Source organism: Sus scrofa, chromosome 14, assembly GCF_000003025.6.
Source record: "Sus scrofa isolate TJ Tabasco breed Duroc chromosome 14, Sscrofa11.1, whole genome shotgun sequence".
NCBI lineage: Eukaryota > Metazoa > Chordata > Mammalia > Artiodactyla > Suidae > Sus > Sus scrofa.
The window spans coordinates 47335453-47357897 of record NC_010456.5 but is presented as its reverse complement, the minus strand read 5'-3'; the positions used below and the strand labels follow the sequence as shown (position 1 = coordinate 47357897).

At 57.1% G+C, this 22445-nt stretch overlaps 2 protein-coding genes across 2 annotated transcripts; one reads left to right on the top strand and one right to left on the bottom strand.

Moving 5' to 3' along the window:
- On the top strand, window positions 707–6602 carry RNF215 (ring finger protein 215). The gene is given in 10 exon segments (XM_005670838.3): window positions 707–1097; window positions 1354–1438; window positions 1441–1496; window positions 1949–2020; window positions 2101–2186; window positions 2897–3053; window positions 5061–5180; window positions 5250–5393; window positions 5629–5731; window positions 5821–6602. Coding segments are annotated over 10 exon segments (1131 nt in total). The 5' UTR covers window positions 707–812; the 3' UTR covers window positions 5844–6602.
- CCDC157 (coiled-coil domain containing 157) lies at window positions 6727–22398 on the bottom strand. The gene is given in 14 exon segments (XM_021074347.1): window positions 6727–8476; window positions 8566–8654; window positions 9101–9257; window positions 9902–9915; window positions 10209–10394; window positions 10553–10729; window positions 11920–12110; window positions 12429–12506; window positions 13193–13744; window positions 13747–13837; window positions 14507–14678; window positions 16328–16586; window positions 19003–19133; window positions 22266–22398. Coding segments are annotated over 12 exon segments (2196 nt in total). The 5' UTR covers window positions 16576–16586; window positions 19003–19133; window positions 22266–22398; the 3' UTR covers window positions 6727–8235.

Below are 22445 nucleotides of genomic sequence, written 5' to 3'. Positions count from 1 at the left end.
TCACAGAAGTGGTTCAGATCCTGTGTTGCTGTGGCTATGGTGTAAGCCAGCAGCTACAGCTCTGATTTGAACCTTAGCCTGGGAATCTCTATATGTCGTGGGTGTGGCCCTAAAAGGCAAAAAAAAAAAAAAAAAAAAAATTAATTTTATTGGGGATTGCTTTGAATATGTAGATGACTTTAGGTAGTATTGCCATCTTAACAGTATTAAGTCTAGCAATCCATTAACCCGAGCATCATTCCATTTCTTTAGGTATTCTTTTTTTTTTTTCCTCCCCAGGGCCGCAAGTAAGGGGATATAATGGACAACACTACGGAGCTGAGTTAGGCCTGGTCCCACTTTCTGCCCCTCTGGGACCCTTACCTCAATTTCCTCCCCAGCTCCACGCCCTCCCTGCCCGCCTCCAGAGTTCTGTCCGGTGGAGAAAGGGAGGCCTAGGCCAACCCTGAGCGTCGGGCCGCTATAGAGAAAGGGCCAGCGTCCAGACCTCTAGACATTCCTCCAGACAAAACGCAACAAGTTCAAATCACCTACTGTCTGACTTGAGTATGGTGACCTCGCACCGCCCAGATCCAGCGTCCCAGACCTCCGCCGCCGGTGTTCTCCGCGGCCACCAGGGGGCGCGCGCAGCCCGGTCTGGGCAGGAGAGCCGCCTAGAGCCCACGCCGCCTCCCGGAGCCCCGCCCCGTCCGGCCACGGCCCCGCCCCCTCCCCTCCCAGCGCCCCGCCCCGTCCGGCTGAGGCTTCGCTCCCCAACCCCGCAGCGTTCGGGACCCCGGGATCTCTGTGCGGCCTGCTCGCCGGGTCCGGCCATGGGCCCCGCCGCTCGCCCCGCGCTGAGGTCGCTGCCACCTCCTCCTCCGCCGGCGCCGTCGCCCCTGCTGTTGCTGCTGCCCCTGCTGCCACTCTGGCTGGGCCTGGCGGGGCCCGGGGCCGCGGCGGACGGCAGCAAGCCCACGGCCGGGGCGGGACGGGGCGGGGCCCGCGCGGTACGGGTGGACGTGAAGCTGCCGCGGCAAGACGCTCTGGTGCTGGAGGGCGTCCGGATCGGCCCCGAAGCAGACGCGGCGCCCCTGATGGGCGGCCGCCTGATGCTGGTGAGCGCCGCTGAGCCCTATGGCCTCCGGCCCGCTTTAGACCTTGTGCCCAGATCCAGCCTTCGTCCTGGACCAAGCCCTGGCAGCCCAGCGCCTCTTCCTCAGGCTGCCAAGGCCCCCAGCGTTCAGGTTTCCAAAATCTGAGATCAGATGTCTTCCCCTCCAAATTCGTCCCCAAACCCTGGCCTTGCATCCTCTGTGTGCCTGATCCCCCTTCCTCCCCCTCTCCCTCTATCCACGGTCCCTCACCCCACAGATGGACGTTGTGGATGCTGAGCAGGAAGTGCCCAGAGAAGGCTGGATTGCGGTGGCATACGTGGGCAAGGAGCAGGCGGCCAGATTGACCAGGAAAGTCAGGGCAGCGGCCCACAGGCCTATCCCAAGGCTCTGGTTCAGCAGGTGCAGAGGGTGTATGTGAAAAGGGGGCTAGAGGAGGGTTTTCAAGGCAACTACTAGAGCCAGACCACCTGGTTAGTGGTGGGCCGGTAAGGAGCCTTCAGAGAAGCCCTGGGCCTGGGTAGGGCCAGGGACCCTAGTTTGTAGAATCTGGGTCAGTGTGGTTGGCAGCAGGGAGGTGGGAGGAGGCCAGAGAGTCAGGAAGCTTAGTCAGGGAGTGCCTGCTGGGGTGGGCCCTGCTTGGACCAAGGAAGGCCCTGTATTGTTTGGGTCCCATAGAACATCTGAGGGGAAGGCAGGAGGCATAAGGGTTTCGGCCTTTGACCTCAAGGAGCTTATAGTCTATCCAGAGGAAATGTTCTCTCCAGAGATAAGAACAACCGTGGCCATAGGTAGTGAGACGCATGTGTGGGCAAGTATATGTGTGTGTGTGAGCCTTTGCCTCTGTCCTGCAGATGCGGAGGGCGCTCTTCCTGGGAGCCTCTGCCCTGCTCCTCCTCATCTTGAACCACAACGTGGTCCGAGAGGTAAACCGGATCAAGCCTAGTGGGCATGCAGGCTGGGGGATGGGCAACCAGGACTGGCTGACCTCCCTGTCTTCCTACAGCTAGACATATCCCAGCTTCTGCTCAGGCCAGTGATTGTCCTGCATTATTCTTCCAACGTCACCAAGCTGTTGGAGGCACTGTTGCAGTGAGTTGGGGTTTGAGCTCCAGAGGACTGGGCCTGGGTGCTATGGTCCCTGGCTTTGCCATGGGCTCAGGGGTCTTGGGACCAGGTCCTTTCCTGTTTATTTAAAGATGGTTTTCTTCTGCTCTGAAAAATGGGTGAGGGAACTGGAAGAAGGAGGCTGCTCCATGGGCAGAGGTGATTAGCTCCAACAAGGAGGAGGGCCGCTGCTTCTCTGTGCTTATGGGCCTCCTTGGCCTGGCTTTATAAGAACTGGAAAAACCATGGAGTTGCCGTCATGGTGCAGTGGTTAATGAATCTGACTAGGAACCATGAGGTTGCGGGTTCGATCCCTGGCCTTACTCAGTGGGTTAAGGATCCAGCTTTGCCGTGAGCTGTGGTATGGGTCACAGACGTGGCTTGGATCCCGCGTCGCTGTGGCTCTGGTGAAGGCCGGCGGCTGCAGCTCTAATTCGACCCCTAGCCTGGGAACCTCCATATGCCGTGGGAGCGGCCCAAGAAATGGCAGAAAGACAAACAAAAAAAAAAAAAAAAAAAAAAAGAAAAGAAAAAAAAAAGAACTGGAAAAACCAGCATCTGAGAGAGGCCTGGGACCAAAGCAGAGGGGCTATGGGGAGATGCTCAAGGGCATCCTTTCCCCACAAGGCTGGGGTGGATGGGTCTGGGCCTCTCTCCTGAGCTGTTTTGTCTGGCCCTCTGGCTTTCCCTCCCAGGAGGACCCAGGCCATGGCTGAGATCACCAGCGGAGAGTCCCTATCAGCCAACATCGAGTGGAAACTGACCCTATGGACCACCTGTGGCCTCTCCAAGGACAGCTACGGAGGGTGGCAGGACTTGGTGTGCCTGGGAGGCAGTCAGGCCCAGGAGCAGGTGGGTGCCTGGGGAGAGGAGGCTGGGGGGTGGGGCATACACACGCCTTGTCTCAAATCCTGTGGCCTCTTCCAGTCTTGGTGGTGAGGACCACCTCTTGCACTCCCCAGAGTTGCTGCGAATGTTTAGTGGCCTGGTGGGTTCTCAGTGTGGGGCCTGAGCCAGGCTTGACCTTAGTTGCCACTGTTCTGTCCTGCTCAGAAGCCTTCTCTGACCCTCTGTCACCTGCAGAATGAAGTTCTAATTCCTTCTGGGCAAGGCAGGCAAGTGAGGGGCTGTCAGAGGCCAGGAGGAGGTGCAGGCAGAAAGGCTAGAGCTTGGAAAGGAGATTGGGAGCAGGCCCAAGGGGCTAGTGGGTGGGCACGTACTGAGGTCAGGCTGGTTGGTATGGAGCTCAACGATGAACAACCTGGCTGCTAGCTGAGGTGGGTGTCAGGAACCCATGGTAGCTCAGGTGTCTGAAGCACAGCTGGGGCAGCTCTCAGCCTCCATCCCAGGGCCCGGTCACCATTCCTCCAGCCTCTGGGCGTTCAGTAAATTCCCATCAAGCACGTCTTACAGCTCCCATGGACAAGACCCATCCCTGTCCTTGCTCCTCTCCTAGGGGTCCCCCAGAGGCCCTGAACCTGGGGAGAGTGGGTCTCTGGCCTACAGTGGAGCTCCACGCATCAGCCTGGCTCAATTTGGCAGGGGGCACGAGCTCAGGGCCCTGTCTAGGGAGGGGCCAGGCCAGAGACACCATCTCTCTGCTGGGGTGACCACAGAGCTGTTGGTGGGCATGGGCTTCAGGGCATGATGAAGGCCTTGAGTTCAGCCTAGGCTTCAGGAGAGCTTTCTGAGCAGGTGTCACCATCCCACTGTGAATGGAGGGGAGTCAGGGACACAGAGACCAGGGGAGAAAGTGTGACAGAGCAAGAAGCTGGGGCTCCCAGGCCCCTCTTGGCCATGGCCCCCAGAGTGCCTCCACCCTGAACACAGCAACATCTTGTGACATTAACAACACCAGCCTTGCCCATCAAATCATTTCTTGACCCCTCTCCCTCCATATATGTGTTGGTAGTTGAACTTCAGCATAGGCTAGGAACAAGGTGGGTAAAGCTTTTAAACGAATGCATTTATTAGCCGTGACATGTCCGCAGGCCCGTGTGCTTGCTTACTTTCCTGAGCCAGCTGTTGCGTTGTTGCAGCCTGGCTGCCACGCTGCATACAATGGGAGTTAAGCCTAGGCCAGTGTGTCCCACAGTTGCCTCTCAAAGGCTAAGTGAGGGCAGACCTGGTCACAAGGCTGTCAAAAGGCACAAGCCAAGGGAAGGAAGGAGGAACATGAGCCTTGGTTCCCAAGACTGAAGTGTGGAAAGGCATAGAATTGGGGGGCAAGGACCAGGGATGCTGGGCGGCTAGGAGTACGAAGCTCAAGGGACTTGAGGGCCGGCTGGTAGAAGAGTTTGGGTTTCCTCTTGGGGGGACGGGGAGCATCACAGGGAAGGGTCAGGTAGGGGTGCTGTGTGACTGGCTTTGCAGGGGAGCTCCCTGTGGCTGAGGGAGGGAACTAGGTGCATGTGGCAGAGCAGGGCACTTGAAGAGCAGTGGGGGGCACGGGGATGTGAGGCCCCCGAGGAGCCAGGCAACAGGTTGGGGCCCAGCACCTCTTGGGGTAACAGTGGCCAAGAAAGCAGACTAGAAGTGCCAGGTAGGGATGGGAGTGGGAAGGTGACAGGGTCCTGGACTGGGGAGGCTGCCAGATAGATGCTTGTGTGAGTGCACAAACACCAGGAGAGGCCTGGGCTGGGGACCCACGTGGGTTGCCTCACTGTGTAGGGTGGAGTTGGATGGGCCCTGGGAGTGTGGAGGTTGTGGGGCGGCTTCCTTCAGAAGAGGAAGCAGGAACCTCCATGGTCATGGTGCTCGTGGACTTCACCTGCCTGGTCCTCAGGATGGTTTACTCGGGGAAGAGGGCGGGGTCGCCGCAGTGAACCTGACACCCTGCTCCCCATCCCCCCTCCCTAGAAGCCCCTGCAGCAGCTGTGGAATGCCATCCTGCTGGTGGCCATGATCCTGTGCACAGGCCTAGTGGTCCAGGCTCAGCGGCAAGCGTCCCGACAGAGCCAGCGGGAGCCCGGAGGCCAGGTAGGAGCCAGCCCTCGGGAGCCCTGGTGTCCCCAGCTCTCGGGAACTGTGCCTGCCCTTACCCCACAGGTGGATCTGCTCAAGCGCCGGGTGGTACAGAGGCTGGCATCCCTTAAGATCCGGCGTTGCCGGGTAGGCAGGGCGTCACAGGGCCCCCCGGAGCCTGCTGCTGAGACCTGTGCCGTGTGTTTGGACTATTTCTGCAACAAGCAAGTTAGTGCTCTGGGCATTGGCCAGCCTTCTGCTGACCTATGATACCCCCTGCCCCGCTCCCAAGAGCCCTGGGAACCACCCCGACCAGGCCTGCTCCCAGCCCCACCTGAGCTCTGGAAAGCAGAATGGGGATGGGTGGGAGTGGGCCACACGGGTTTCAGTTCCCCAGCTCAGGTGTGGGCATGTGGCCTGGCATTCCCACCTGGAGGCCTGAGCCCTTCCCTCAACCCTGCAGTGGCTCCGGGTGCTGCCCTGTAAGCATGAGTTTCACCGAGATTGCGTGGACCCCTGGCTGATGCTCCAGCAGACCTGCCCGCTGTGCAAATTCAATGTCCTAGGTGAGCACTGAGGGTGGGGGCCCTTGGCCAGCTCCACCGGGGCCACACCTGACGCTGCCCTCCCTGTTGTTTTTCCTCTGCTCCTGCAGGGAACCGCTATTCGGATGATTAGCTGCCCCAGCTGGGTCTCTGCACGTGGGGAAGGGGCCCCTCCTGCCTGCACCCTGCTCCTTGGCTTGGGCTCCTGGAACAAGACTGCAGGGGGGACAGGACAGAAAGCCCTGGGGGTGGGAGGAGGGATAGGGGCCTCCCCTGCTGAGGGGCAAGGTGCCCCACCACATCCACATGGGGAAGGATGCAGGGCCTGGACCTGGCGGGAAAAGAGGCCATGTTGAGGCCCTTCTCTGCTATCCTGGGAACTTGTGGGCAGCTCCCAGGGCTCTGGGGAAGAGGGTGTGGGCACTGCCACTGTTCCCAGGGCCCTGGGAGCTCTCCAGCCTGCAAGGCATCCCCAGGGGCTGAGGCTGCAGTGGCTGGGTTTTGTGCTTATTTATTGGGGGGTGGGTTGGGGAGCAGCTGTCTGGACTTGAGGGCACCCTGGCCTGACCATCTTTCGGGACACATTTTGGTCAAGGCTATGATGCTAAGCCCAGAGGCCCTTCTGCTGCCTGCTACCCTTGGTCTTTGGGCACCAGGAACCGCGTGGGTCCCACTGCCAGTCCAGCTAGGCTTCCTGCCGGGGCCTGGCTGGGACCAGAGGCCTTAGAAACCATCTAGTCCTGTGTTTCTCAGTGGGGCTACAGGTTGCTGACCAGGATACTTGAAGCCACAGGATAAATGTGGTACATCTTCCAGGGGCGTCTGGGCTTTTTTTAGACTTGGGGTAGGGGAGGTTTAATATTAAAATAAACATGGATATATTTTAACATAAGATGTAAACATCTGTGTGGGTGTTTTAAGGTAAACAAGTCACCTTGGGGTCTGATGCCTGTGGGAGGTGGATTCAAACATGGCCCGAGATTCCCCATCGCCCATGAATACGCCTCATGCAACCCTGAACTGTGACTGATGGATTTTACTCCCACGATTAGGTTATATTTTATGGCACAAGTTGACCTTAATATGGCAAAGTATCCAAGTGGGCCTGACCTAACCACATGAACCCATTAAAAGCAGGGTTTTCTCCAGCTGGTGAAAGAAGAAAAAGTCAGGCATTTGAAGCATGGAGGGGACTCAGTGCATGAGAAATTTTCTGTTGCCAACTTGAAGATGGAGGGGGCCACGTGGCAAGGAAGATGGATAGCCTCGGAGAGCCAAGAGTGGCTTTGGCTGACAGCGGCCAGCAAGGGAGCGGACCTTAGTTGTACAGCTGCAAGAAGGGGAGCTCTGCCAACAGTCAGGACGAGCCTGGATCCTTCCCTAGTCCCTTGCAAGAGGAATGCAGCCTGGCAGATGCTTTGATTTCTGAGGCCCTGAGCGGAGAACCCAGCCACACAGGGCTTGGAGGTCTGACCTACAGATCTGTGAGCTACTAAATGGATGCAGAGAAGCGCTGTGCTGTGACAGGTCCTCCCTATGCCCTTGGGCCCAAGCCTCTGACTCAGGGAGCCCACCGAGGACTGGTTCTCACCTGTGAGGGACCCAGCCTCCCTCAGGGGGTCTCTGGCCATGCCTGTTCAGCTACACACCCAGCCTCTCTTGACCTTCTCTGTAAACTAAGATGCTCTATTTGGCCTCCTAACCAGATAAAACTGCATAGAAAGCCAAGAGCATCCTCTCCCACACCCCTAGTTGTCTTCAGTAAGGTCTTAGCACCTGACCTTCAGAGGCGAGATGGCTCAGGGAAGGCTGGAGGCTTCGTGAGGAAACTGGCCTCAGCGGGCCTGGCGTGACTGGTGGCATCCATGCCTGGGCCTGTACTTTCTGGCTGGATGCAGCCTTGCCGTGCCTTCAGTGGCCTCCTGGGGATCCAACCCCCTGGATTTAGAGACCCCCTTTGTGACTCATGTTTCCTGAAGGGGAGGTGTCCCTCAGTGAAAGGAGGGCTGACCATCTTGGCTCCTTAATGTCTCCATTCTCAGGTCAGCGGTGTGGCCTCTGCCCCCCACCTACCTCTGTGAGCCTGAGCCTGGACCCCAGCTGGACTCCTCCCTTGCGTCAGATGTCCTCATGCAGCCCGCCTTGGTGGCGGTGCTCCTTCCCTTGCACACCCCCTGCCCTGACCCTGCTCTCCATTGGTGTGGGTCCCTGAGGTCATGTCACCCCTTAGTCTTTGCTGTTGGGATCAAAAGACTGCCTTTTCCACGGCCCAGGTGCTGGACGCTGCCTGCCTGTGTCCTCTTCCCCCATTACCCCTGTCAGGAGGGAGCCAGGAAGCTTCCATTTACCGAGGGTGCATGGTATGCCAGGCCTCTGCTGGCCGATGCCTGGTATGGCTGGGGACTCGGGATGGGGAAGGAAGGACTCTTCCCCTGACTGAGCCAGTGCTGAGGCCCAGGTCACTGAGCAGATGGCCTGGGCTTTATTACATCAGTGGGTTGCTCTCGGCCCCACCCTGCTTCAGGCTATGTGGGCCGCTGCTCGGGCTGGTGTGCAGGGCCTACCTGGCCCCGGCCTGGCGACAGCCTCCTCCTTAGCCTGGCCAAGGCCCGGATGGGGTTCTGGGTGCAGTTGGTTGAGTGAGTTAGGTCCTCTAGGGAGGACTTGGTGGGCCCACTGCAAGGTGGGGTTGCCCGGGGCTGGCCCGGCAGGGTCCTGCTTGCACTGGCCGTCCTGCTGCCAGATGGGTGCCGCCTGCCCAGAGACCTGAGGTGGGAGACGGCAAGATCCCCCATGAGCCAGGGGACCACCCACCCCACCCCTCTGTGCTCTGCCTCTGATGAAGCATCACTCACCCTGGGGATGCTCTCTGGGCCTGGGTCAGGGGCGCTGCTCCCTGGAGTCCCTTGCTGGGAGGGACCCAGAGCTGGTCCTGTGGGATCAGCTGCAAAGAAAAACAGGCTAAGGCTCAGGCTCCCCTCTGTACCTGAACTTGAAGGTGTCACAGAGGAGGGGGGAAGGGGAGGGCCTGAATCTCTAGCCACAGCCCCTTCCTCTGAAGGCCAGGGTTCAGGAAGCCTTCCAGGGCCTGTCCTTGGCTGTGGTAAGCATGGGAAGGTTTGCAAGGCTCCTGGTTGCACGTGAGGTAAAGGTTCCAAGAGCTAGAGGCAGGGACTTGGGGCTAGAAGGCACTGGAATGTCCTCACACCTTCCTTAACGGTGGAAGACAGTTCCCAACAGCACAGCCTAAAGCCAGGAGAGCCCCACCTGTACTGAGCTGGGCTGGTGGCAGGTTTCCTGGGGAGAATCTGAAGACCTCTGCCAGGTCTAGGACCTCTTCCAAGTCCCCAAAGGCTGGCCCCTCTCAGGCTGGGGAGCTGTGCTGCCCACCTTGAGGCCACCCTGCTGGGCCACCTCCCGGATTTTGGACAGCATCGACCGGATCCGCCCATTCTCCTCCTGCAGGACGTGGATGCGGATGTCGTTGGCCTGCACCTGCCTCTCCATGTCGTCTGTGACATTGCCAGAGCCTGTGAGGACACACTGTCTGGCACCACACCCCTTCAGGTCTGCCCTTTGTGCCCAGTGGGACAGGACCCAGGAGGGGAAGCACAGGGGAGGTGGGTGGGGTCATTGCTCAGGGCCTCCCACCTCATCTTCCTTCTGAGGCTGTGTCCCCACTCCTTACCCCCCTGCCTGCTGGGAGGTGACCACAGCCTTACAGAGTACGAGAGCTGGGTGAGACCTAGAGGTCAGTAAAGACTTAATAGGAAAGCAAGTGAATCTCTTTCAAGGCCACCTGTTTGCAGAGGGCCAGAGAGATAGTGACTTGTCCAAAGTCACAGTTGGTTCTTGGATGTGAGTCCCAGGAATTCAGCAAGGATGTTCTTGGCCCACTGCTGGGTGGGGTGGGGGTAGATGCTTCGCCTGGACTTTATGAACCCAGGTCAGTTGCTGTCCACTCTGGTTCTGGGTTTCCTGGTTTGTCACAAGGGGTTGCTTGTGACCTGCCTTGTGGAGCGGTTGACAGAGCAACACAAGGGCCCAGCAGCATCCTGGCAGCTCTGCACATGGATTCACCTGACTTTAAGGGCCTTGAGGGCTGGGATGAGAACCCAGGTGGCCCGGCATCCAGTCCTCTGCTGAGATGGGTCCCAGCACTCCTATGCTCTGGGGTCCAGGACACTGGACAGTTGGGACTGTGCCTTCAGAGCTGGCCCCATGGTGTGGTTTGAGGAGACGTCAGGATAGACAGGGACACAGGAAGCTGAGTGAGGACTGGCACATGTGTGGTACAGAGCACAGGCTACAGAGGCAGCCAGACCTATGTTTGCATTTGCCTGAGTGACCCTGAGCAGGGGTCGTGGGGGCTCTGTAAGGGCCACACTGCCGGACCCCAACTCTACCAGCCTCGCTGCAGGCTGGGGAGTTGCTGACCTGTGTCCTGCCCACATGAGCCCTCAGTTACCCGCCCCAGGCCCCAGCATGCTCTCTGTACCGACCCTGGGCCCCTACTTTGGATTTGGGCTTCCATGGGCCTGTGCAGGTCTGGGAAGGCCACCAGAAGCCTCTCCCGCTCCCTCAGCTCCACGAGCTCCCGTTCCAGCTCTGAGATGGTCAGCTGCAGATCCGTGGTTGCCAGCTCCAGGCTTTGCTTCTCTTGCTGCAGGCTGTGCAGCAGCTCCTGGGACAAGGGGAGGCTCAGGACGGAGGAGGGCACCCAGCCCCCCCACTGGGAACACCCTGTCACCTCCACCCTCCAGACACGGGACAGGCCTGCAGGTGCTCAGCTGGCTGGAGGGTCCTCCAGAGAAAAGGAAGGGCCACGCTGCCCGCTCTCACCTGCTGGGCCTGGAGCTGGCACTGCCCTTGCTCCCTCTCACTCTGCACGCTCTGCAGCTGCTCCTCCACATGGACCCGCTGGGCCTCGGCCTCATCCAAACTGCCCCGCAGCTCCTCTCGCTCCTGGTCCAGGCTGTCCAACTGCTGCAGCAGGGCTCGCTGTTTGGCCTGCAGGGACTGAGCCAGGATGGGTGGGCGAGGGAGGCCATGTGGCCCAAGGGCCTAGGCCCAGCCATGTGGAACAAGGGAGGTTGCACAAGCCCACCCCCCTCGTGCTGCATCTGTCTGTATGCAGGGGAGGCTATGCACATGCTCACAGTGGAAGGGGCAGAGGCAAGAAGGAAGCAGACCCCAACCCTGGCAAGGCCAGGCCCCTATGCTTGCAGACCCTGCACCCCTGGGAAATCAGTTGGCTGACTCCATCAGCCCCTACGTTTTTCCAGTCACAGTCATCAAAGAGGAATTCTTCTTAGGTCTCCAGTGTCCCACCAGCCAGTGTCACTTGGAACCCATGTTTCCTGACACCCACTGAGTACAAGAACCAGCAGTGGTCTGCTCTGAGGCCTGGCTCCACCTCTGACTAGCTGTGCAGTCTTGGGACAATTTTCTGAACCTCACTAAGCCTCCATTTCCTCATTGGTAAAAAGGGGATGGAAAGAGTATCTACCTCTTCCTGCCGTGGTGGGGAGTAGGAACGAGACGGCTGTGGTGGCTGAAGCCCGGTGCCTGGCTCACTTGACCCTGAGGGCTTTTGCCTAGGGTACTGGCTCCCCACTGAGCCTCTGAGGGTGAGCCCAGCCAGGACAGCTCCCAGACCTGCCACTTTCTCTAGGTAATGGGTCATCTGTTTTCTTAGCCACCCCTCTGGGGACTCTGCAAAGCCCTACTAGGTACAGCCATATCCTGGGCCCAGGCCCCAGTTCCCTTTGGCTTCCCTATCCTTCCTCTGATGGCTGATGGACTAATCACTGTCCAATGGCATCCAGTTCAGAGGCTACCTCCACCCAGAAGTCATCCTGGATTCCCACCAGCTGCTGTGGCTGAGCCTCCCTGGACCCTGGCAGCACTGTCCCTGCCCCTCCTAGCCATCTGGCAGGAATGTGGTGGCAGCACAACCACTTGTTCTTAATGGGTATGGGCTCCTCCAGAGCAAGGCCACATCTGGCCACATCTGTCCCTGGTCACTGTTCCCCCAATGTCTGGCTCGGGAAGGCTCAGACCTTTGGTAAATGAGTTGATGGAAACCTGGGTGTGTGTTGGGGAGCAAGTGCCCATACAGATAAGGCCCATGCTCCACTAATGACACCCTCTCTTCCTACAGCCTTCCCTGCAGAAGCCCAGGGCCCTGATGAGGCCTCCAGCCTCACCTCTTGGTGGCGGACCATGCTGTCCACACGGGCCTTCTCCTTGTCCAGCTCTGTGCTGGCCCAACGGATCTGCTGGCTGGCTCCATCCAGCCGCCCTGCCAGCAGCTGCACCTGCTCCTCCAGCTGCTGCACTTGCCTCTCAGCCTCAGCTCTGTGTTTGGCTTCCTCTTGTAGCTGCTGGGCCTTTGTCTCTGCAGGATTGAGTGAGCATGGGAGGGGGCAGAGGAGAGCCCTGGGTGCAAGTCCCTGCACTGCCTCCGACCAGGACAGGACCTGGAGGGAGGTGTCATAGCACATCTCTGGGCCTCAGTGTCTTCAGCCACAGAATGAAGGTCTGGATCCCACCTGAGGTACCCCCTGGGTGAGAGGTGGCATCCAGCTCCAGCCATCACTCAACAGTGTGGCAGGTCAGGCCCACCCTCCTCCATGGTTCCCTTTATCTTTGCTCCGGAAGCCCAGGAGACAGAGATGGAAGGTGCAGGTCCGGGCTCCATGGCGGGGCTCCTCACCCACAGCCTGTGTAGACTCCTGCTGCTGCTTCAGCTCCTTCTCCAGGGTGGCCACCTTCATCTTGAGGTCACTTGTTTCTATGGCAGCCGAGAGAGAGGCCTTTCAGAGGCTCTTTTGGGCCTGGCTGGTGGCCTCTGTGCCCAGTGCACCCTGCAGCATGGTGGCAGCCCTGGGCTGTGTGGAGGGCGCCTGGGCTGGCGAGAGGGGAGGTGCCCAGGGGCCAGGGTCCCCATCCACCTTGCTTCCTATTGGCTGGCTGTCACATTTCTACACCTTTCTGGGCCTCAGTGTCCTCCACAGAGGCGACAGTGAAGCTTAGAAAGGGAAGCGACTCTCGGGCCTGACAACTAAAGCCCACTTCTAGTGCCACAGCTGCATCACTCTGCCTCAGGTTTTGCTGAAGCCAGAGGTGCCTCTGCTGGCTAGAGGCACCCAGGGAATGAGCTCCCCCAGGAACCCTCCTTCAGTGACTGACAAGGGCTAATGCATGAATCCCCTGGCTCCCTTGCTCCTCTGGTGGGACAACTCAGGCTCTTGTTCTCCACGGGCTCCTGGTTCCCTAGAGGGATGAAACTCCAGCTGCCCGCAGTGTAACCAGCTTGATGAGCGCACCCCTTTTTCCGGCCTTCCCTTTCCTGCATCTCCTGCCCACTCCCAGCCCAGGTTTCTTCTACATCAACTCCTAGCTCCATTGGAGGGCTTTTCTTCTGGGGGAGCCCCCACTAAGACCTTGGCAGTGCCAGGTCCTGAGGTTTGCACAGACCTTTGAGCAGCTGCTGCCTGTCGCACTCCCACTTGGCCAGGCGTTGCTCGGACTCCTCTGCCTGCCGCTGCTGTGCCCCCTGCTCCTGCTGCAGGGCCTGCTCCAGCTCACCCACTTGCTTCCTCAGTCCATCCTTCTGCCCCTCAGCCTCCTCCAGCTGCGCCCTGAGGGGCCCCACAAGCTGAGTGAGGGCCCCCACGTGCTTGGTGAGGCGCATCAGGTCTTTGCTCTGCTCTGCTGCCCAGTGGCCCACGGTGGTGGCTGGCAGTGGTCTGAGCCCCATGCTGTCCTGCACCAGATGCTGGAATTGGCCTAAGGACGAGGGCAGGTTCTGGCTCTGACACAGGCTGATGACCACCTTGCCCACCTCCCGCAGGCTGCCCTGGACACTGGTGCACGCATCACAGGGCACCAGGGCCGTCTCCACGGTCTGGGAGTGCACGCTCCTGGTGTTCTCTGCCGTCCTGGCTGGACCCTGCAGGGAGACGCTGAAGGGAAGGCTGTCCAGTTCTTGGCAAGTCTGGGGCAAGCCTGGCATTGGGGGGGAGGGTTGATGAGCTTGGCAGTTATAAATTCAGGGCTCCCGGCTGGCTCACTCTTGGCTGAGGGCTTGGAGGTGGGGGTCTCCCCTTGGTTTGCCCTTTCCTGTGGTTAGCCAAAAAAAAAAAAAAAAAGAGAGAGAGAGAAAACAGGTGAGGAAGATGGGCCGGGGTCAGGGGAGAGTAACCAGCTCCCTGGGGATTTCTATGACAGCAGCCGCTCCTGATGCTCAAACCCTCAGGTGGCATCTGATACCAAAGCGAATGAGAGCACGAGCCTTCTCCTTTCTGCTGCCTCAGCTTTCCATGCCCAGGCTCGATGCAGTTATACACATGGTAACAGCGACAAACATAGCTGCCCGTTACTGGGCCCTTGCTTAGTGGACTCATCTGCTCTTGTGTTGCAGAAGCCACTCTCAGTTTTGGTGTCCTTCCCACCAGGTGGTTGCAAGGGTTATGGGATAACCCCTAACAAATGGAGCTCATACAAACACCATTCCCCAACAACTCCCTGGGAGGTAGGGGCTGTTATCACCCCTTCTGGACAGATGAACAAACTGAAGTTCAGCATAGGTAGGACTTCCCCATAGTCCCACAGTGTGAACTGCAGAGCCAGGTGGCCCAAACATGACTCTGGAGGCCTGTGATGCTCACTGTCATGCTGCATGGGCCTTGAGTGGGGGGCCCCAGGGTGGAGTCAGTGATGGATGCAGGCTGGGGCAGGAGGACTGGTGTGAGGGTGGCTGCATTTGGGGAGGAGGGGTGGCCAACCCACCTGGGGGACTGCCTGCTGGTTGAACGTGCCCAGCCTCAGCAGGCTGTTCCAGAAGCGTCGCACTGTGAGACCCACGGACATGCAGGGCCCTGCAGCCCCTGCTGGGGGCACTGTCTGCTCTGAGCCAATGTTCTCCACATAGCTTGTGCAGCTCTGAAGCAGCAGCAGGAGCCTGTGGGCAGAGACAGCAGGGTCAGCAGGGCAGAGCCTGCCACCAGCACAACCAGCAGCCTCCAGCTCTGGGAACTGGCCCAGGCATATGAGGACTCAGAGCATCTCAGAATATGCTCTGCTGGACCCAAGAGCCACTTCCTCCAGGAAGCCCTCCCTGAAGACAAAGCTTGGGGCCTCTTCTGAGCTTCCTGAGAAGCTCAGCACATCTACCTGGCTGCTCCTCACTGAACTGGGATGCTCTGGGAGGCCTCAGTCGTATCCTGAGTGCTTAGAATGTGCTGGGTGAGTGGGTGCCTTTCATCCCATGGCTCAGAGCCCTCGCCTCCCAGAGGACAGAGCTGAGACCCTGAGAGGGGAGGAGGCTGCACACCGGTGAGGGTGCAGGGCAGCGGTACCCTGCAGTTTCCTGACTCTGCATGGGGTGGGGGAGGGGGAGGGTTCTCCTGCAGGGCGAGTTGCTTCTGTGATGACAGAGACAGGAGTGAGAGAGCGAGGTCTCTATCCTACCCTGAGTTTGGTGCTATTTTTAAGGTGTGTCAAGAAGAGAAGTAGGTATTTACATGGGAACCAGACTGTTTTGAAAGAAAAGACACTATGTTTACAAAACATACCAGGCAGGTAAGTGACCTTGTTGCAGGTGCAGGAGGGTCATCCCAAACCGACTGGGGCCTTGGGCAGAGAGGGTCTAGGGGAGGAGGTGCCAATGACCTCCAGGCCCTGCCTCTCTCTGGGCCAAGGTGTCCTATTCTGTGAATAGGGCCAAAGTGTCTCCACAGTCGGGTAGCTCTGGAGGTGGTGTGTGGCCTGGACAGAAGAGCCAGGCAAGAGGTGGGAAGACGTGTCAGCACCAGCTCCATAGAAGGGGGATGGATGAACTGGCCTTGATGGCCAGTCCAAGAAGGGGTGGGTGGGGCCTTTCTTGCAGAGGGCACAGCCAGGAGGGAAAGTGTCCGGACCCTCTCAGGGTCAAGTAGTGCTTTCACACTGACGGCTTCTCCAGGCCTCCAAGTGGTGACCCTGGCTTCTTGTTTCTTTGTCCCCAGGCAGATCATCCCCAAACTGCTGGGGTCCCTGCCTGTTGGGCCCCCATGACTTTATTAGCATGTAAGGTTTAAAGCACAGGGAGCCTGGGCTGCAGTCCCCAGGGAGTGGAGGGACCACATTAATGTTAATGACAGCATAGAAGTGGGGGTGGGGCTACAGGGGAATCGGGAAATCCATTGTCCTTTTTCTAGCAGGGCCAGGATGTGGGAACACACGTCCCGTGTCTGGCCCTGTGACACAGAAGGGACAGGAAAAAAAGCCAGGGATGGAAACTCCAAACAGCAGCTGTAGTGTTCCTGACACCCAGAAACCCTACAGAAGCAGCTGGTGGGTGGGGGTGGGTGGGGGTGAGAAGCAGCCATCAGAACGACAGTGCCACAGAGAGCAACAGGGGGCCGGCAACTCCCTGAAGGTGGACAAGAAGATGGACAGCATGGCACAAGGTGACATCCGCTGTGAGGGCCCTGAATTGACCTGGCCCCCAACAGCACACAGTTAGAGGTGACTGTCATTACCAAGGTCATCACCCTCACTGCGGGATGGTTCGTCTGAGATGTGGGCACAAGCATTCCCGAGAGGACCAGGTTTGGTAGAGGCTCTCACCTGTCGATGACCAGCTCCAGCAGCACCGCATGGGACAGCTGCGTGAACTCGGGGTCACCCGGCACATGGTCATAGTGTTCCAGCAGGGCCACCATGTCCAGGTCACAGGCCACGCGGTCGGGGAACTTCCAGGAGGGGAAGTGCACAGGCCCGGCACGTGAGAACACGTCCACGATGGCACCCTGCAGGTCGGTGAGGTCCTTGCGCAGGTTGTCCATGCAGGCCTGACTGCCCAGCAGGTGCGCCATCCTTGTGGCTTCTGGGTGGGCAGAGGAGGGGGTCCCCATTAGCCAGAGCCGTGTGGCCACTGCTGGAGGAAACTTCCTGAAACCTGGATCTGCCCAGCTGCTCCTAGGTTGAAATCTAACCTAGACCTTGGGAAGAAGTCTGTTCCCCTTCAGGACCTGTTTGTGGGTGACCTCATCTGCCTCCCTCTCACCCCCCCATCCCACGCCCATACTGCTGATTCTGTCTGTCAGATCCCTTTGAGGACCTGTGCACTCCAGGCTCTGCTAAATGCTGAGTGGCTACACCTATGAATGAGGATGTACCTGCTGTCCTTCCCTCCCTGACCAAACCACTGGATGGGCAACTGACAACTAAAACTAGCTATAGCATGATGGGGAGCGCTGAGCCAACCCAGGCTGGACCACTGGACCACCAAAGTAGTTTCCAGCTGGGCCATAGGCCTGCCCGCTCCAATCTGATCCACTTTTTCTATAGAGATCTGGGCCAAACCTATCTGACCATATCATGCTGGCCAATAACCCCTCGGGACACTCTCTGGCCCTTTGGAGAAAGGCCACTTCTGGGCACACCCTTCCCCCTGCCCTCTCTTGTTACTCCCCTCCTCTCCACTTCAAACACCATCAACTACAAGCAGCAGCTCTTGTGCAGGCATACATTTCTCAATCCGTGCCCGTCTGTTTCTTCTGTCAGAATCATACTTCCTCCATCCAATTCCCAACACCTGCCTAACTCTGCACATCCTTCATGGTTCCTGGAAATCACCCCCTCCAGGAAGACTTCCCAAGCACCCTCCAGGCTAGGTTAGAGCTCCCCTGGGTTCTTTCTGGCCTCCACTCTCCAGCCAGGTCCCCACTCCACCTCAGTCACTGCGGTGTCCCCACTGTGGCAGCCTGGGGTCTGGCCTATTGCAGATGCTCACTGACAAATGAACGATTACTAATTGAGGGGGGAAAAGAAAAAGAATCCACAAAGAAAACTTAAAATACACTGACTTGGGGGGAAAAGAGTCCTGAAATATAAGGGAGGAAAACCTGAAAATTTGTACGGATGTTTATCCTAATTACTCTGGTGACATGGGGCCCATTATATATAGATACAGGGGGTCCCAGCCCTGCCCTGTATCTGTGGGCAAGCTGTGTGGCCTCAGGCAAGTCATTGCACCCCCTCTGAGCACCAGCTGTCTCATCTATAAGATGGGAACACTGTCCACAATCAGGTCAGGTGGTTGTGAGGCCTTTAAAGGTATTGCCAAGTAAAGTGCTTGGTCCAGGGGAAGGTACCAACAATAACAATTGCTATTATTGTAATTACTATTATTTGCAGTAACAACAGCAAAGACCATCCTTGTCTGGAGCTGCTGTCTGCATTTTCTACTTCCCGTTCTCGCTGCGGCCCACACAGATCCACTCCCGTCCATCTTGGGAGTCTGTGGATATCTGAAGACAGTGATTTGGATGAACTCTCCCTGGCCCTTGACTCACAAGGTCTCCTGGCCCCTCCTGTGGCCCTTTGCAGGCATCCGGCAGCATATGTCAGAGCAGGCACTCTGTTCAAAGATGGGCAGCCCCGTGGATGCCGTGCCCTGGTTCCTCCCAACCCTGCTGCAGAGGCCCCTTGTCCTCTGTGGTTTTCTCAGCAGCTAGAAGCACTTCCTTGCACCACAGCCCCACTCTGCGGCAGGGGCTGCCTGGGCAGGATTGTGGCCATGGCCTCTCTGGTCCCCAGGAAGTCTGGGCCAGGCTGGGAAACCTCTCTTCCGCCAGCCTATTTCCATCTCCCAACCTCCCTCATCTCAGAAGATGGCACCCCCACTGAATGCACCTGGCCCCTCCTCAAGTCCTTCCCTTTACCCTCACAGCCAAGCACCCAGTGGTGCCAACCCTACATCCAGACCACACAGAGATTCCACCACCTCATCAGCACTGCTCCACACTCCCCATCTCCCCAGACTACTGCCGCGGCCTCCTGAGGGGCTTGCCTCCCCATCTGCCCAGCACCACCTTGTCTGTTCTTCATGCCACTGCCAGAGTGATCATTTAAAAAGGCCACCCGTTGCCCTGCCTAGAGCACTTGAATGCTTTCTATGGCATAAAGACTGGATCGCTGCCTGGCTCTGGCTCTGGCCCTGTGAGACCTGCCCCCACCTTAGCATCTTACCCCCAAGAACACGCCTCCTCCCCACGCTTTCTCCAGGTCAGATGCCTCCCTAAGGTCCCCAAGCTGGTGAGGTCCCCTGTTACGCATTCTCAGACCATGAACCTATCTCCCTGTGAGCACAGCGATTGTTTTTGAGGTCACTACGGTCTGGCCTGGCCACTGGGCTGAGAGACTCGAGGGCATGCCTGTGCCCACAAGTGCAGGGAAACTCAGAGACACCCCCGGGATGGTTCCTTCTGGCCTCCCAGAGGACAGGGCCCTGCCCTCACCTTTGCACAGCGCCTGCCCGTGGAGCTGGATGTCTGAGTGTGCCTGGCTCTCAGACTCTCTGGTTGGATCTGGGGCTCAGGGTCAGAGGCTCACCCAGGGGCCCGGCTTCCTGAGTCCAACTCGTCAGGCTCTGGGAATGGGTGAAGGGAGAGTGAGTGAGCAGTGCTCAGAGAGGGCTTTCTGGGAGGCAGGGAAGAGGCTGTCCCAGAAGGAAGGGGTGTCCAAGGAGGGAGGATGGGATGAAGGAAAGGGTAGGTGGGGTGCTGGCCTTGAGCCTGAGCACAGAGGGCATGCGTGCTTCAGCACTGCTGGCTCTGACTGCAGGACCTGCTGTGCAGCAGCTCCCCAATCAGCCTCCTCTGATAGATGAGGAAACAGGCTCTGGAAAGTTAGGGGGCTAGCCCAAGGTCACTCAGGGAGCTGGGATTCCAACACCTCTGCTCAGTCTTCAGGCCATGCTACTTCTAGAGCAGCACCATCCAAAAGAAATACAATGCAAGCCATATATGGGATTTAAAATTTTCTACTTGACACATTAAAAAAGTAAAAAGAAATAGGTAAGTTAACTTTAATAATACATATTATTTAACCCAATATATCCAAAATATCTCTTCAATGTGAAATCAACATAAAATTGTTGTCTTTTTTTGCACTAAGTCTCAAAATCCACTGTCTCTTTGACACCTACAGCACATCCCAATTCTTTTTGTCTTTTTTAGGGCTGCACTCGCAGCATATGGAGGTTCCCAGGCCAGGGGTGGAATCGGAGCTGTAACTGCTGGCCTATGCCACAGCCACAGCCACGCCATATCCGAGTGGTACCTGCAACCTACACCACAGCTCATGGCAATGCCGGATCCTTAACCTACTGAGGAGGCCAGGGATTGAATCTGTGTCCTCATGGTTACCAGTCAGATTCATTTCCACTGTGCCACACCAGGAACTCCAGCACATCCCAGTTTGGACCAGCAATGATTTTCAAATACAGCACCACATTTTCAAATGGGCTGGTGGCTACCGTATTGGACAGCGCAGGGGCAGGGGGTCAGATCCTGTGTTCGCTAAGCAAATAGTGACTAGGTACCTACTACGTGCTGGGCCCCATGTCAAGAACAGGAACAGAGCAGGCACACAGAGCCCTGCCTACCTGGAAGCACCATCTATGTCTGGGGGTTTCTGCAGGGGGCAAGTCTTGGGTGCGTCAGTTCTGTAGTTTCACCCACAGGTGGGGTGATGAGCTCCACAATTCTCTGTCTCTGTCTCTCTCTCACTCACACACACACACACACACACACACGCGCGCGTGCACAGAGGCCCATATCTCACAAACGTGTCCCAGTGACAGTCTCTCAGGAGACAATGCCATCCATGAAATGTCCCCAAGGAATGAGGCAGAAACAAAGAGAAAAAACCAATTGAAACATTCTGGGTTTTCTTCCTGGAATAGGAAGAAGGAAATAAAACAAGAAATCCCACCCTGGGAAGAGGGCTTTTCAGGTGGCAAAGCACCTGGAACTCAGGAGCTTGTTTGTGAAAACCTGCTCACCCTCAAATAACTACAGCTGCCATCTGGAGCCCCCTGAGGTACAAGCTCCTGTTATATTTCGGTTCTGATGAGCAGCAGCAAAAAACATCAAGAATATACAAGTGGAAAACAAAACACTAAAAAAACATATGAGGTTACCATGCCATTTTTTTTGTACAGTGGGGGTTTGCAGATATAAACATGGTTTGAGAATCACATAGCTGTGTGTCAAGTGAGGGAGCATTTGACATAGGCTTTCTAATTCCTGGGTCTTGAGTGGAAACCTCAGCCTGAAGCTGCCAGCCCTGCACTATTCCTGAAATCATACAAGTGATGGCCCTAATTCAGCCAACATGACCTTGAGGTAGAGCAGCAGTTAACTCTGCTTCTCCTCAGGTCCCTCAGCCCGAGGTGGACTTTTGACTCGAAGAGAAGTGAGAGAAGACTTTCCTTCACTCCCACTCAACATTCAAGCCCCTTCTGTCTCTTGAGCCCTAGGACCTTACCCTTCAGGTAAAGATCATACCTACTTCCTGGCCAGTGTACCCTTGGAAACTCTAAAACCATTTATGTGGCAGTGTCAGTCTGACTCAGGATTGCTAACTGCCCGGGTCCCAGGAGATACTGAAGGAATTCCAGTGTAGACAAAGAAGTAACTGATTGCACTTGCAGAGGAGTAAGAATGGCCTGGGTTTGGATTCGTACTGTGCTATGTGAATTGAGGATGTGAACCTCACTGTCCTCATCCATAAATAAGTTGCTATAAGAAATAAAGTAATGTAGGAGTAATCTGAATAAGAACCATGAGGTTGCAGGTTTGATCCCTGGCCTTGCTCAGTGGGTTAAGAATCTGGTGTTGCCATGAGCTGTGGTGTAGGTTGCAGACGCGGCTCGGATCCCTCGTTGCTGTGGCTCTGGTGTAGGCCAGTGGCTACAGCTCTGATTAGACCCCTAGCCTGGGAACCTCCATATGCTATGGGAGTGGCCCTAGAAAAGGCAAAAAGACAAAAAAAAAAAAAAAAAAAAAAAGAAAGAAAGAAAGAAATAATGTAATGTAATGTAATGCATGTAGTGTTGGGCACAGGGTCTGACCCATGGTATATGTTCAAAAAGCCCTAGCAAACATTATCATTCTACATTAATAATAACAATGACATAAACCAACTATGGTGTGTAAATAAGGAAGAAAGGCGGGGAGGAGAATTGGGAGGGTATCCTTTCCTATCACTCCCCCATTTCATAGGTGAAGAAATTGAAAGCAAGGGTTCAGAGAGAGCCACATTACAGAGTTAAGAGGGAAGAGAGGGTCTCAGGAAAGGAAGCGAAAAGGGCGGGATTGGAAGTGACGGAGGGAGGAGTGGGGAGTGAGGGAAGAGATTTCACAGGCACAAACCTCCGGGCGTGAGAGGTTGAGCCTAAAGAAGGCGGCCAGATTTGAGCTAGTCCACGGAATTTCAAGGCCTAACTATGGAAGGCAGGGGTGGAACCTGGAAAAGGCAAGACCAGAGGGAAATAGTACCAGAGGGAATTAGGGATTGATATTTGGGAAGGAGGTGGTGGCCTGAAGCAAAAAGAGGCTGGGGGACGAGGTTTTGGCCAAATGGGAGGCCAAAGAGAGGGAGCGGGGGCCTTGGAAAGCGAGGGTCAGAGGGAGAGGAATACTCTGGTAAAGGAGAGGGGGGCCAGGGCCGTGGGGGGCGTGAGAGGACGTCGGAAGGGGAATGTAAAACGTCTCACCAGTCTCTGGAGTCGCAGCCTCAGCCCGTGTCTGCTCCGCTCATGGAACTGCCCCCCCGGAGCGACTGTAGCTTGTGGGAGCCTCAGCAAACCCTAGCCTGGTTCCTCGACCGCTGCCATGGCAACAGCGTCGGGAGCTGGCTGCTCCCGTAAGGGGAGGGGCGGGAAATTACGTCACGG